The sequence below is a fragment of the Haliotis cracherodii genome, unplaced genomic scaffold (assembly GCF_022045235.1).
Source record: "Haliotis cracherodii isolate W230 unplaced genomic scaffold, xgHalCrac1.p SCAF_1, whole genome shotgun sequence".
Classification (NCBI taxonomy): domain Eukaryota; kingdom Metazoa; phylum Mollusca; class Gastropoda; order Lepetellida; family Haliotidae; genus Haliotis; species Haliotis cracherodii.
The window spans coordinates 19,328,974-19,345,663 of record NW_027266264.1 but is presented as its reverse complement, the minus strand read 5'-3'; the positions used below and the strand labels follow the sequence as shown (position 1 = coordinate 19,345,663).

The following is a 16,690-nucleotide window of genomic DNA, read 5'->3' as shown; positions in this document are numbered from 1 at the left end:
TTTTTTGCCTTCTACACTGACTGTGCTATAGGTCATAGGTAAAAGTAAAACCTGCCTCTGCAGACTAAAGTTAAGAGACTAAATTCAGATTTTAGTTTTGGGACTGTACAGACAAAAAGTGACCCAAATAAGAAGTTTTACAGAGAAAAGTATCAAGTCGTTTATTTTTCAGTTACACACCATTGTTTAAAACAAAATGAAAGTTCAATCAAAATTCCTGAAACATGCCTTTTCAGGAACACAAAATAATACATATATCCCTAAATAAAGATATATGTACCTATTATATAGGATAAGGCAATACACTGAACCTATGCCATCTTTTGAGGATAAAGAAATTTTTCTCTTATGAGTCTATGACTAAGTATCATAAGCCCAAAAAGGTCCAGGCTACCGACATTTACCACTTTCCTGGAATCCTCAAGCATGCATGCAGTACACCGAACTAGACAATCAGCATCACCATGTACTTCCTAACAAGAGCTGAATCACTCGAGTATGGAGGGACCTTTACTTTACCTCAATAAATCAGACCCTTTACTGATCCCGAGGGACATTCCAACATATTTACTACATAACTCATCAGCCATTATTTCTTAGGGCCAGCTGAACTTTGACAAAAGGTTATCGACAGACACAGGGAAAGGTAAAATGCTTAAGAATAGACAAGCCAAAAGAATTGTTAGCTGGCTCGACTGAGTAAGGAGAACAGTTCGAATCACTTGTCCTTACAAATCCCAGTCTGGTCAACAGTTGTAATTCCTTGGTCAGTGTCTGCATCAGAGCTGTTACAATCATGGAGGCCTGAAGTGTCCCACCCACAATCTGCTTCATTTGTCTTGCCTTTGAACATATAACTGAATCAAGTACTTATATATTGAACATTCAAATGTTATCCTACATACAAATTACAATGTATTCAGACTTCATTAAATATTTTTCAGCTAGTTGGTCAGGAGTATGCAACAGACCAATAGCAGACACATTTCCATCTGTTTGGACAATCTTAGACTTATTCATTCGGTGGGCCTGGCAATGGCCCTGTGTAATTATCAGATTTTAGTATCAAGTCCACAGGCCTATCATCTGTGAAAGAAATGTCTCCCAACTAAACTTTACAAGCAGCTGCTAGGTATTTCCATGCTTCCATTAGCCTACATTGGTAAAGAAATATCCCCATCAAGTAACAATGAAGTGTCATCATGCATTTCTTAAAAAGAAAAAACAAAACCAACACACAGGAATCAGGAAAAAAACTGCCAATGTTAAAAAACTCCATTCCTTCCCGAACAATACTAGCGGCCGGTGTATTACGCAACTGTTTTTATTACAAGAACGTCAGATGAAGACAAATCTAGACATGAAGGAAAGGGCAGGTGGCGGAGCTGAGCGTGAGTCTAGATTGAGATATTCTCCACACAAATGTCAAGTCTTCCCCCAGAGCTACTCCAGTGTAGGATGCCTTGAGGCAGCAGGAGGAGGATGACCAGCTCACTGTGGGGGACGCACACACAACAAACACACTGCAGACCACTAACACAGATAACATAACAATGAAATCACATTGAAGATTACAAAGAGAAAACTTGCAGCTATTCCTGTCGTAGACAAAGTTAATGCATGTGTCACAGACATGTAAGGAGTAGATACCATACATGATCCTGTAGGTGCACATGCACCCATAGAAGTGAGTAAGTGAGTATGGTTTTATGCCGCTTTTAGCAATATTCCAGCAATATCTCAGCGGGAGACACCAGAAATGGGCTTCACACATTGTACCCATGTCGGGAATCGAACCCGGGTCTTCGGCGTGACGAGCAAACGCTTAAACCACCAGGCTACCCGACCACCCCTGCACCCATAGAAGATACCCCTATTGATATTTCCTCTTTATAATTTCGTGTTATATGGCCGCTAGCCACTGTTTGATTACCTATGTCAAATAGACTGTAATTACAAATAATGCTTAATAACCAAAGTATGTTTTTTCTCTAATTGGCTACTATAGAAGGCGCATCGCAATACGTGCCCTGGTCCAAAACAAACAGGGCCGTCATATCTCGGTATCAGCACTTCTCCCAGCAACCTACCTAGCCAGCACCAGCCACACTCATGCAGCATCCGACAATGTACACACCAGACATCGCTACTAACATATGTCACCTCGTAATACGTTAAACATCAGAACCATAGATTAAAACTGCATTCAAATTGATCATAAAATTAGAAATAGACATCTATTGCACCTGTCCTCATAACAGTTACCATTAAACATTCAAATACATTAAGAATTCTTATAGCCAAGATGCAGTGTTGACTGTAGCAGTCAGACATTATGTAGTGAGTGGAGCAATGCCAGCTCACTTCGCTGTGTTCACCTAGATATCCTTCCAAGCACCTGCTACAGTTTCTGAAACCAAGACACAGAAACATTTACCCTGTTTATCAAGATGTTTATCATACTGTTTACTCTGCATATCAAAATGTAGATATTGTATTCTGATCACATAACAGCTAAGTGCATCACAGGACTAAAAATGTCCTTACCAAGTCTATATGATCTAATTTAATAAATGTTCCTCAAACAATTATACGATAATGATTTTCTGGTGATGTTTCGTGCATATCCCTGCCATCATTATGAATGTTTGTTTTGATATTCTTGTATGATATGAATCGTGTGAGATGAAGGCACAGACAAAACATATGCATCCATCACCTCCCCCACCGTCATTCCTGAAGCCTCCATCTGGTTCTGTGAGCAACTGAATCTCCACCAGGTGGAGCTACTAGGCCCCACCAGACTTACACCTGTTCAAACAACAGGTATACTGCCAACCCAGCCTTCAGTGTCTACCTCCTTCCTTCCTCCCATCCTTCCTTCCTTCCTCTAGATGCATCACCTCACACTCTCATCACGGGAGGCACAGGTCGCCAAGTCATTCAAGGCACTGTGATTCCCTGTCCGGAGTTGTGGACCTTAGCACACCAGGAATGTATGACCATGGGTTCAATTCCCAAACAATCCAAACATTTATCATATGACATCCATTATTTCGATGACATTGTACATCATCAGTCTGAATATGAGACTTCATGTGATAAAATTATTATCAGTACAACTTGTAGACCATCATGCAGGCAGATAAATAAACAAATTTGTGAAATGACTCATATGTGGATGTACATTATTGATATCAAAGTCTATTGTTAAGGAAGGTTGACCCTCAGTGTACAAACATACACTGAGCAGCCACAGGCATTTCTGTCTATGCAAAAGTGTCGTAATTTAAATTTTTATCTAAACTATTCATCAATCATTATCTATATATTTTCATTTTTATTTTTTTTATAGTCCTGTATATTCAATTATTCACTTTTTCATTCAATTATTTAATATATCTATTCAATATTTTTAAGACAAACATCTATTTGGTTAACAGGTCAATTAGTCAACTAACAGTCAACTGACAATGTCCACAAATAGATCTATCTACACGTAAGATAATCAAGTATTCAGCTGATAGTGACACAACTGTCCCGACTGCCAGTGTATACATCAGCTCAGGGTGAGATTACTGGTTAGACTGGCTCAAGTCACCATTACAACATGTTTTGTTCTTACTGTGAAACATTCCCCAAGAATTCAAAAATATCACACATCCACACAAAAAGGCATAATTTTACGATTTGGTTTCTAAAACGAGACACACAAAAAATATAATTCTTAGAAATCTGGTTATCGGTTTTGTTTAACAGTACTTTTAAATTTAATCGGGAACATTTAACGAAAATACTTATTTACCCAATATGAATATATCTACTGTAAATGGTACAGATGCTGACGGAAGACTATCTGAAGGACACATTTGACTTGGCCTAATGCTACAGAGCCTGTGAGGTGTATGTATTGTAGTGTAGTTAACAGTACCGTGCAGGATGAATGGGATGCCGATAGTGATCATGGTGATGAACCACATGACTGCTGACAGGTGCAGCCTTCAACAGTAAATACTCCACATTTCTGGGACTTAACACTTAACACATCACTGTAGTGCTGGCTGATGCTGGTGAACCTTGACTCCCCCCACCCCCATTCACAGATCCAAAGCTCACATGGGTGTTTGTTTACTCAGTGGGACATTACTGTGTTTTATGTGCAATAATTTCAACATATACCAGCTGTTCTGATTATTAAACTATAACCTATACTTATAAGCCAAACGATTAAGTCTCTTGAATCCACTGAAGATTTGTCAATTACAAAGACCTTTAGCCCATGATACAACTGTTTTTTCTTGAAATATGACTTTTGAAAAGATATCTGAATAATAACCTGCCAACACGTGGGAATGTCGAGTCCAACAAGATTACTGATAATTTTAGGACAGATACTTTACTGGAAAGCTTACACACAAAAGCATTTGGTCTCATCGTTTATATATTGACATTTAGGTCATCTACAAAATTTGACGCTCAAGTCATTGAGATAGCTCTTGTATTTCTCACCAACAAGTCTATAAGAAAGGCTGTTGTTGACAACACCCAGTCTATGTTTACTGCACCCGAAGTCACCTTCGATCTGAGAATGTTGTTATCAGCATCCTACTATCAGAGCATGGCCCTTGAGATGTCGTCATCCAATCAACCTGTGCTACCTGACCTTGGAGCTGTCATAAATCTGAACCATGTATAAACCTTGACATCACCTGGCTGGCTCACAGAACACATTCATCCCGGAGCCAATTAACCTCACAGTGTGCATCAACTCCATTAAGCCATGGCGCATCTCGTACTAGACATCTTTTAAGGCAAGACACACCTCACACTATACATACACTTTGGAGCCATCACACCTCACACCATACATATACTTTGGAGCCATTTACACACCTCACATATACTTTCGAGCCATCACAGCTCACACTATACATACACTTTGGAGCCATCACATCTCACACTATACATACACTTTGGAGCCATCACACCTCACACCACACATACACTTTGGAGCCATCACAGCTCACACCTCACATACACTTTGGAGCCATCACAGCTCTCACTATACATACACTTTGGAGCCATCACACCTCACACCACACATACACTTTGGAGCCATCACAGCTCACACCTCACATACACTTTGGAGCCATCACACCTCACATACACTTTGGAGCCATTTACACACCTCACACCACACACGCACTTCAGAGCTTTTACACATATCACACATAAACCCAGGAAGGTATCTAAATATAATATGCTGGAAACAGTACCTTTATAATTAAAAAAGCCCACTACCAGAAACAGTACTTCTGAATCGGTAACAAGAAAGAAAACATTCTCTTATGTGTGTTGTCACCTCACATTGTCTGCCTGGTGTTCTGTGAATACATAAAAAGGCTAGAACAATGCATATGAATTAGAATAGCTAGAATTCCAACAAAAGAAACAGATGATGACCAAGATATTAAGCACGTCCAAATACCATGGCGTCAACCTCCTCCTTCCTGATGACTTGACTTGCTGATGCTTAAACTTCTGAAGACTTGCCATCTTACCAAGAGATGGCTCTCAGTGTTTCAACTCATCACGCACACTGGGTACACTTATTTATACTCATGATGCCACAAGATACAAGTTCACATAAAAATTAAAAGGTTGACTCCAGGGCTAAAGACTTGCAAACTTTTTAAGTCGTACAACTTCAATGTCTATCCTCCTCCTCCACTCAGCAGTTCCTGGAGTTCGCTGCACCACAATCAATACACAGTTGAATCATTGGAACATTGGCCAAATTTGACATTTACCACGACTGGTCATGACAAGATGATGTTGAAGAGTCTACAGATCATATGAAAACTTCAAAGTCCTAGACCTAAGCCTCCATTCAAGCAGGCAGCAAAATTATCCCCAGTGTGATGTAAAGAGCCACCGTGTACAAGTATAATATATATCCGACCCTCGACAAGTATAAAGTTTATCTTGCTCTCGACAAGTATAATATATATCGCACCCTCGACAAGTATGATATATAACTCACCTTCTACAAATATACATGAATCTCACCCTTAACAAGTTTAATACATATCTCTCCCTCTACAAGTACCATATATATCTCAACTTTTTCAAGCATAATATATATCTCACCCTCGACAAGTATAGTATATACTTCGCCCTCGACAAGTATAATATATAACTCACCCTCGACAAGTATAAAATATGTCTTGTAAGTTTTGTTTAGCAATCTTCAAGCACATTAACACGTTTGTGAATCTAACCCGAGTCTTCGTCATGACAGGCAAACTTGAACATGGAGGAGATATACATTTATATGTAAGTATAAAACCTCCTTGAGTTCCCTTACTGTTCTGGATCATAAGGAAGACAAATATGACGTTGTCAAATATTATATAAAATTAATTATGATAAGTGAATACGTAATACATGATTTAAAACATTGAATGTTGTTAAAAACCACAGCAAGCCATGTTCCAGCTATATCAAGGCAGCCTGTAAACAACTGAATCTGAATGGGACAAACCAGTGGTGGATGTTATGAGCACATCCCTAGCCATCTGGGTACAGTGACTCACAATCAACAAAGACCCAAGTCTGACCATCCCGTCGATTAAGTCACATCTTTCTACAAGCATAGTTTGTTTGGGTCCAATGCTACCCCAAAATCCCCCACTGAAGAAAACCAAAGCCGAATTTATCAACTCAATAGTGACACAGAAGACAAAGCAAAGCCGAATTAAATTCCTTCACATAACCATACACATCCCCAGGTCCTTGACGAACAACCAACAGCAAAGTCTGTGGAGAAGGGAGACTGACTATGAGACTGCCTCTTTGTAAGAAGAAGCCTTGATCAATAGCAGCAGAGACAATGAAACATGTAGCTTCCTCTCTTTCCTCTTTATCTGTTCCCACAATTCAAACCAAATCGTTCATCAATATTAACATTATCAAATCCATAGTTTGACTAATCCTCTGTCCAAAACCATCCTTAGCTCCAAGCCATTCAGCTGAAACTGCTGCTCGGCAAAGAAGACAGTAAGAAATTATGATACATCCATTTGAATATGTGCAAGACGTCCGTCTTAAGTATAGATAGCCTGTCAAACAGAGGACTCGTTATCATTCAACTCAGTATGGGGCTTGATTTCTCATAGCCTCATACGGATCCATGTTCTGAAGGACCAGTCATCTGTTTAAGACTAAAGAGGGGTTAGGTGGAGATTTTGTATTCATGAGTATGGTAAATGATATCGAACTGACCAATACTTCTCCAATCTTTTTATGACAGTCCCTGGTGGGTTTCTGATCATCTTAATGAAACAAAACTTTTGTCTGTTTGTTTTCTGTGTTCTAACAGTGAAATGACATTCGCCTTTTCATGAACCTCATCAAACGTTTGTAAGGGGATCTCACCCATGAACCCTTTTGTGTGACATCCACCTTTGCATTAATGCTAACTAACTCCCATGATTTGTCCAAAATGTCCTTACCTACTTTAATCTTAAGTCTCCTTACATCTGTGGCCATAATTCTGTTTCATCACTAAGAGCTAAAAAAATAGCACATTCTAATTTGTAACTCAATTCATGTAATGTGATTATCCATGATACAAATATTCAACAGTGCCAATGTCTACAGTCGAAACTGTGTAACAGAACATTTATATTGGATAAAAGAATGGCATCCCCTTGCAGCCATCTTGTCGAGATGCTTTATCAAATTAGCCATAATTTCATCTATATTTCTGTCACTGGGAGGATTATGCATACACAATGTTCTATCTACTGGAGAAGCATCTCATCAACACGAAAGCAGTTTCTCAGGATAAAGTCTCATCTTACTGAGGCAGATGGTGACATATCCGAGCTACGGTGTCTGTCACCAACCACACGATGACGACAACTTCTCTGTTGCCAATATGCTGGGCACAATGTATCCTACAGACACATGTCTGATAAATCAAACATAGACAAGATTTATGGAGATCAGCCCGAGAATACAAACAGAACACGAGACAAAGTTGTGTTTGTCCCAGATTATTATAACTTATTAATCATGTCGGTATTTCTGTGGATTATGCTTCTAGTTCTAACATTGTCTTCATAGCGAAACATGCAATTCGCTCACAGACTCATTTCTCAAGAAGAAAGATGGTTTCAGTGTTCCAACACATGCACGGTTTAATCCTGACAGGCAACAGTTTCCTTGTACCAACACATGCACGGTTTAATCCTGACAAGCAACAGTTACCTTGTACCACCAACACATGGACGGTTTAATCCTGACAAGCAACAGTTACCTTGTACCACCAACACATGGACGGTTTAATCCTGACAAGCAACAGTTACCTTGAACCACAAACACATGCACAGTTTAATCCTGACAGGCAACAGTTACCTTGTACCACCAACACATGCACAGTTTAATCCTGACAGGCAACAGTTACATTGTACCACGAACACATGCACAGTTTAATCCTGACAGGCAACAGTTTCCTTGTACCAACACATGCACGGTTTAATCCTGACAAGCAACAGTTACCTTGTACCACCAACACATGGACGGTTTAATCCTGACAAGCAACAGTTACCTTGTACCACCAACACATGGACGGTTTAATCCTGACAAGCAACAGTTACCTTGAACCACAAACACATGCACAGTTTAATCCTGACAGGCAACAGTTACCTTGTACCACCAACACATGCACAGTTTAATCCTGACAGGCAACAGTTACATTGTACCACGAACACATGCACAGTTTAATCCTGACAGGCAACAGTTTCCTTGTACCAACACATGCACGGTTTAATCCTGACAGGCAACAGTTACCTTGTACCACCAACACATGGACGGTTTAATCCTGACAGGCAACAGTTACCTTGAACCACAAACACATGCACAGTTTAATCCTGACAGGCAACAGTTACCTTGAACCACAAACACATGCACGGTTTAATCCTGACAGGCAACAGTTACCTTGTACCACCAACACATGCACAGTTTAATCCTGACAGGCAACAGTTACCTTGAACCACAAACACATGCACAGTTTAATCCTGACAGGCAACAGTTACCTTGTACCAACACATGCACAGTTTAATCCTGACAGGCAACAGTTACCTTGTACCACCAACACATGCACAGTTTAATCCTGACAGGCAACAGTTACCTTGAACCACAAACACATGCACAGTTTAATCCTGACAGGCAACAGTTACCTTGTACCAACACATGCACAGTTTAATCCTGACAGGCAACAGTTACCTTGTACCACAAACACATGCACAGTTTAATCCTGACAGGCAACAGTTTCCTTGTACCAACACATGCACAGTTTAATCCTGACAGGCAACAGTTACCTTGTACCACAAACACATGCACAGTTTAATCCTGACAGGCAACAGTTTCCTTGTACCAACACATGCACAGTTTAATCCTGACAGGCAACAGTTTCCTTGTACCAACACATGCACTGTTTAATCCTGACAGGCAACAGTTACCTTGTACCACAAACACATGCACAGTTTAATCCTGACAGGCAACAGTTACCTTGTACCAACACATGCACAGTTTAATCCTAACAGGCAACAGTTACCTTGTACCAACACATGCACAGTTTAATCCTGACAGGCAACAGTTTCCTTGTACCACCAACACATGCACAGTTTAATCCTGACAGGCAACAGTTACCTTGTACCACCAACACATGCACAGTTTAATCCTGACAGGCAACAGTTTCCTTGTACCAACACATGCACTGTTTAATCCTGACAGGCAACAGTTTCCTTGTACCACGAACACATGCACGGTTTAATCCTAACAGGCAACAGTTTCGGAGTTTCAACTCAAGCATGACTGAACACATGGATGATTTCAATTCCAGAACAAGGCCAGGACTCATCGATATGCTTTGTGTCTGCAGTGCAGTTTCAACAAAAGCAATTGACACTGCACCAGCAAAATATGTCTACATTCAACAATAGCAGATCAAATTTGATGCATAACCTTTACAGAGACAACAAGGATTTGCACAAACTGTGATAATGTTTGAAAGTTGTCACCCGCGATAACCAGAAGATTGTTTGTATTACTAAAATCAGTCATGAAAAGTACAATTTTACAATAATTATGAATAGAGAGACTTTATGTTTGAAGTGGTACATCAATGATATCTTGGCCATATAAATGAATGTAAATTGAAAATGAATAAACCAAAATGGTTAATTCAAAAAGTGTCAACAGACTGAACACTACAATGTCAGCAGGATCTGTTCTGAGCTTCCCTCAATGTGCATGCTGTTTTAACTTTCTGAAAATAACTTGAAGACATCAATAATGATTACTTCATTCTACAGAAATCAATCTTAATAACTTTTAGGATCACAGTAATATGATGATATGACATTCAAAGGCCAGGGTAGTATTTTTGTAATTGTATCAACAAAATATGGATGGGGGTCTAAATTCACTTTGAGGTTTCAAATGAGAAAGGAAGGATCTGAAAGAGGAACCTAACTAAACTCTCAGGAGACAGACACTGTTAACCTTCACTTTAGAGTCCATGATCCATGCTTCTATTGACTTTTTACAGAAGAAAACACTTTACTCAGGACTGCCTTGCAAATCCAGTCAGGACATGGAAGAGCTGTAACTCAGGGTTCAACATTAACAAAAGTCTGCAGTTCTGAGACTCAACTATTATTGTTGTAGATACTATTACCACTATTGACAGCCTTTCCGTACATCCCACAGAAAGCATCCTCTCATCCTACAGACAGCATCCCCTACATCCCATAGACAGCATCCCCTACATCCTACAGACAGCATCCCCTACATCCTACAGACAGCATCCGCTACATCCCACAGACAGCATCCCCTACATCCCACATGTAATTGTCACAATATTGTATATACACATATGACAATTTTTCAAATACCAGTTTGGACAGGTTGCCTTTTTATCTTACTTGTAACAAGATATGTGTCAGATCATTTCACCACAACATTACTCTTATGAAACTACTGCACCATTTGAAACATTTCATAAGAGAAGATAGAGTTGTGTCAATACTCTGAACTGAAACCTACCATGTCTAAATGTGGAAAGTATTTGCTGAAAATCTGTCATGTTGTCCTATAACACATTTGGAATATGCAGAAAAGAGAAATACATGATTCATTTCCTTAGAAAACAAAACAACATGGCTACACGTACAGGAAAGTTTTTCAATATAGATGTTTACAAGATCTGTGTGTGAACATAAACAAGAAAGGATCGCTTCACATTCTGTACTCCTCTCCCCATCCCCATGGACATCTACAGCACCTGCGTCACTCACAGACTACTTGCAACAGACACTTCGAGAGTCTACATCCAACAATGGGGCACTGGGAGGGTAGCAACAAATTGATAGCCATTGTCCAAAACAGTAATAATAAAAAATAATTTGAAAAAGAATATGAACAAGATTTCCATTCACGCATCCTTCTTAAAGGATTAACAGGGAGAAATATCCTCTCCGACCTTGTCCTGACGATCCTGCTAAGCTGAAAATGCTGTTCAGCCTCACATCCAGGTTAGAATAGGTCCTCAGCAACCCATGCTTCCCATGAGAGGCGACTATGCTTGTCAAAAGATGTGACTAATGAGATCGGGTGGTCAGGCTCGCTGACATGGTTGATGCATGTATGCCGATGTGTTGATTGATGCTCATATTGTCAATCACTGTATGACTTACAGGCGGCCTCCAGATCACAGATTTATGCAAAGCGTAGGTGAGGGGAAAAGCAAAGTTTTCAGTTTCAGCTGACATGAACAACAGTAGAACCTTTGCGTCTGTGTAAGTCACAGAATACATATTCAAAAAAGGAAAATGTTCCACAGGGTTTCAGGAAGCTCCAACCCCAGGACACCAACTGATTGTTATTCAAAAAGTCAAAAGCATTCTTGTCAAAAAGTAATGATATACAAATAGCTTCTATCAAATATTTATAACATCACAAACAAAAAAATCTCAAATGTTCCAACAGATTTTGGCTCTAGCAAATCAGTGCTTCCATAATTCAGTTATATTTGTAGAAGAAATTTGACTACCTTACTGTCAGGGATGTTTATTCCCATTATAGAACTCACCTCAGCATCTAACTGTTACCAGACTTCACTTCAAGAGCTGGCATCTTGGTATGTCAGTATGTGAATTTATGTCATGAAATCATGATTAACTATATTCAGACAAGTATCTTCTGTGTGTGTGTGTGTGTGTGTGTGTGTGTCCGTGCGCGTGTGTCTGTCTGTCTGTCTGTCTGTCTGTCTGTCTGCAAGGCAGGGTATCAGCATGTACCACCTTTTAACATCTTTTGGTATGATGCGTCCGGGGATCGAACCCCGAACTTCTACCACCGCTCTACCACTAGACCACTGGAGCATAGGACATAGAGAAATAATATGACATGCGATAGATCAGAGGTCTGATCTAAAATACTGTTCTTTCATAATATGCTTCGATATGAAAATCAGCAAATCGAGGTACTGGTGCACTCAATTAACTCACAGTCTAAGCCTACTTCCAGGAAGAGACGCAGAATTGTTTTAGATGGCTACAGATGAATCTGTGGGGTTGTGATGGAGATGACATTTAACAATGTTGTTTTTCTCTATCATACAGTAATTACTATTCAGAAGAAAGTCCCAGACCAATAACTTTGCGAACATTACTCTTTGCTAGTGTTTTCAAAGATAATAAGGAAAGTATTACACAGCTTAGCGAAGACAAAATAAACAATACTTATGGAAATCAGGTACTAATTCAATCCATCTCTCCTCCAGAGCTTCCACAGATGCACTCAATAACCCCTGGTATGATGTATGCATCAACATAAGATTCCTGCATTAACATAGCAGAGATTATTAGCATCGAGAAGAAATTGGAGAAATCGGAGAAAGTGCTATAGATTTCATTCGGCATGTAGGATCTAGTATAACAGGTGGTCTTGGTTACATCACCATTGAGTTGTATGCATCAAACCAGCACTACAGATCAATGGAGACTGGAGCAGTGGAGTCATAACAATGGCACAAGTACTTGTACCACCAATCAACATAATTGATTTACAATGCAAGGTGTGTTCAGGGCAACATAACCTTAATGAAAACCATATCGTCTTGCAGGAATTTGTCTCAAATTATCAATCATCTTCCCCAAGTTCTCTCAAACCTGTGTTTTACTACTCTTGCACCATTGCATCAATTATCAAATATCTAGATTGAGGAAGAAATGATTTAAAAAAAAAAATTAACATGACATGACTGATATTTAGGCATTCATAATATCAGTAACGAGACCACAAAATATTTTTAGTGCAGGTAAAAACAAATATGGTTCTGAGGGTAGGTTACCATCACAATATTTTAATTAATATTTCACATTTTGAAGTATTGATTAATTTTCTCTTTGATAATGATCTTACAAAAGTGTCAGGGTAGGAAAGAAAGTAAAATAATGATTGGTCACCGGGGTTACTACACCCATAAGCATTTTTGGGTTAGGGGTTGGAGATGGGGATGGGGTTAAATAGAATGACAGTAGGACAGTAAAATGTAATCTGGATTTAGATGTACAACTAATCAACAAGGACCATAAGACCTAATGTTTGATTATTATCAGCAAAACTGAACTAACAAACACACCAATAGGGAACAATAACGACTATGGAAGTAACTGGACATTGATTAAGGCTGTTGTTACGTAAAACTCGGCACAATAGATAATGAACAGAAACACACATTTTGTGTCCACACTGAACGTCTACCTTGCCGAAGCAAAGGTAAATTACATCATCTTTGGATTAGTATACTCTCAAAACAAACCTCACCTGATCGTGTTCTAATCTTATGTGATAAAGGTACAAATCCCCATTTACTAAATGGCATAATGCTACATAACAGAGGATTAATATGTAACCAGATGCAACTTGGACAGTACCCCGCCAAGTCACAATACACTGTTATTCTCACCTGTCCCTTATCATCTGCTCAGAGGGAGATAACAGTCAGTCATCGGGTAGGCAATAAAACTATGGTGGTGTTTAATGGTTGTCTACAATTAGCCTAATTAAACAATTACGTTGCTTATGGCGTAATAGAACATATCAATTTATGCCTTCGCCTGTGGGGGCGTGGCACAACATGACCATGGTACCGAATAAACAATCCATGTGGACTAACGGTTTTTTAACATGCAGTAGAAATAAAATGTACGTGGGACGTGTGAATTAATGTGTATTGTTTTATCGAAGTTGTAACACTATTTCATAAAGGGACTGCTTTTGAAGCATATACTGTGACGTTATTACACAATCAGATGATGTGACAGGCAGCATCCTACCTGTCTTTGAATGGACGTAGAATCGTCTGATCTCTCTCCATATCCACCACGATCTGCGTTGCCATATCCAGCTCTGAATTAAATGTACAACAAAGTACTTGTTACAACATATTTAACTAAAAAGTCCAAAAACGTAAAATTCTTATTCGTGATGTGCTTACTGAAATTTTCATAATGATCGCCGCTTGTTCTTACCTCGCTTATTCATAGGGCGAACCCTAACAGCGACTTTAACCTTATCCGTCGTCATTTTCCTTAGCAGAATTCACACTCCTCCAGTAAATGTATCTCCTAGATATGAAATGTCGCCTACACTAGCTGTAAACAAACGACAGCATCTCCATTCAATATTTTCCTCCGTTTCACCTGGTAAATTCACACAAGAGTCGCCATATTGGCTATACTAATGCACCATCCGGGCCCCTTATGATTCATACTTCCGGTTTACGATTGGGCAGACTACCCGCGAAATTCAAAAACTTGGATTTTTAATCATGTTGTATTTCACAAAGTCTGGATAGTTCTAGAACGGAAATTAGGGAACAGATAATATTTGCTTTCAATTTTGAATGAAATCACGTGTTCTCATATGTTTAGAGTCTTTTGCAGACAGTGATCTTGAGTTCCTCAAAGGATCGTAGATCATGTATTGGATTTAAAAACAAAATCTTGAACAAATATGCATTGTCCGCCTCTATGCATAAGATGTATTCTTTGAATTATGATTTTTTACAAGAAATTAAGACATTGTTTCAATATGTTATGAAATAATAAACATAATGATACGTAGTCTCGCGCCAATTTCAAGACGCAATAATATTTATGAACTTGAATGAGTTAGTTTAAATTTTATAATAATAATAATAATAATATTAATAATAATAATAATGCACCGTATTTAACATTTTTTCCCGAGGAAAACTACAATTTGACCTGGTGCCTTTTTATAGTTTGGGATTTTTGAAAAAAATATTTTTCGAGTTTCCATGGTAACGACTTTGACTTCCCATGAAAATGTCGGTAGTGCTCCTTTCCGGAGCAGATCTTGGAAACCGTACGATATTTCTTCACCAAACTTGGCACATAGATAGGTCTAGTGGTAAACTGGTGCTTTTTGACAGTTTGGGATTTTGAAAAAAATATTTTTCGAGTTTCCACTGCAAATATTTTGAGTTAGGGACTAATGCCTAACACACAACCGGGTGTGTCCTATTGGCGGGGATATGATTATTGAATGCTTGTTGTTATTGAAATCGTTGTTAATATCTGTAGTAGTATTGCTTTTTTTCTGCGGCTTTGATAAAGACAGAATGTAATCAAGAATATGTTCACAATAGTATTGATGCTATGCGTTAGATCAGCACAGTTGTACTACACGTTGAAGACAGATATCTAGAAGCGGAGCCAAGTGTTTTTAAAGTGGGTGAATATTTTATTTAGGGTAGGAAATTGCTTCTCATTTTTAATTTAAACCTTTACAGTTGGGTGAGTCGGGTTTAATGCCACTTTTAACAGTATTACATTTATATCGTTATACAGCGTAATGTTTGAGGGAAGCCAGAAGTGATGCAGGTCTCAGACGTTTACCACTTCGGTGAAACCCACGAGCACGGGTATGGTGCTGACAAACCTAGAAACATAATCGGGGCGAACCGGTATTCGAACACACAATCAAAGGTTTCTGGCGCAACTCTGCACAGCGAATCACGGCACCTTAGACGACTGGGCCAACCGTGCCCACCTCATGATGTATATGTCGTGTGGTGTAGAGTGTGTGTGTGTGTGTGTGTGTGTGTGTGTGTGTGTTTTACCGTATACACGAGCATGTTGATATTTATAATTAGGCATAGGAGTTCTTGTGGGTCATTGGGGTCCCTATGTTATCATTTCAAAAGGAGGGCAGGTCGAGTTAAGCCCCTGAATTCCCCTTGAATCCACCACCGCTATGTATTTTGCCGTTAACGTAATAGAAAAGTAATACATTTTATAAAAAGGGTCTCAAACTTCGTGAGCAATGCAGGGTAGTTTCTCTCAGTCCATGTGCTGATTCAGACAATAGTATCAGATGATATCGTTATAGAGAACTCTTCACCGCAACCACGTAGACAGCAGCACTTTATTGACCAATAACTTACGTCATGCGTGTAGATCAGCGCTTCATGGCAGATTAGATAGTGTGTTGTGATTTATAGGACCCCGGACTCGATCGTTGTATCAGCGTTATTGCCTCGTGGTTTTCACTATGGGAGTTTTGCAAATTATTCATAGGCCGCCAAGCA

General features: G+C 39.2%; 1 protein-coding gene across 11 annotated transcripts in view; it reads right to left on the bottom strand.

Annotated features, from left to right (window-relative positions):
- LOC139474070 (kinesin-like protein KIF13A) overlaps window positions 1-14,805 on the bottom strand; it is a 258,490-nt gene extending 243,685 nt beyond the window's left edge. For all 11 annotated transcript variants that reach the window (XM_071256931.1, XM_071256940.1, XM_071256970.1 and 8 more), the window contains exons 1-2: window positions 14,607-14,805; window positions 14,412-14,484 (exon numbers count right to left, since the gene is read on the bottom strand). In XM_071256931.1, the coding sequence (XP_071113032.1) occupies window positions 14,412-14,484; window positions 14,607-14,661 (128 nt within the window). In that variant the 5' untranslated portion in view covers window positions 14,662-14,805. The remainder of the gene's footprint in view (window positions 1-14,411; window positions 14,485-14,606) is intronic.
- Window positions 14,806-16,690: the final 1,885 nt, after the last annotated feature.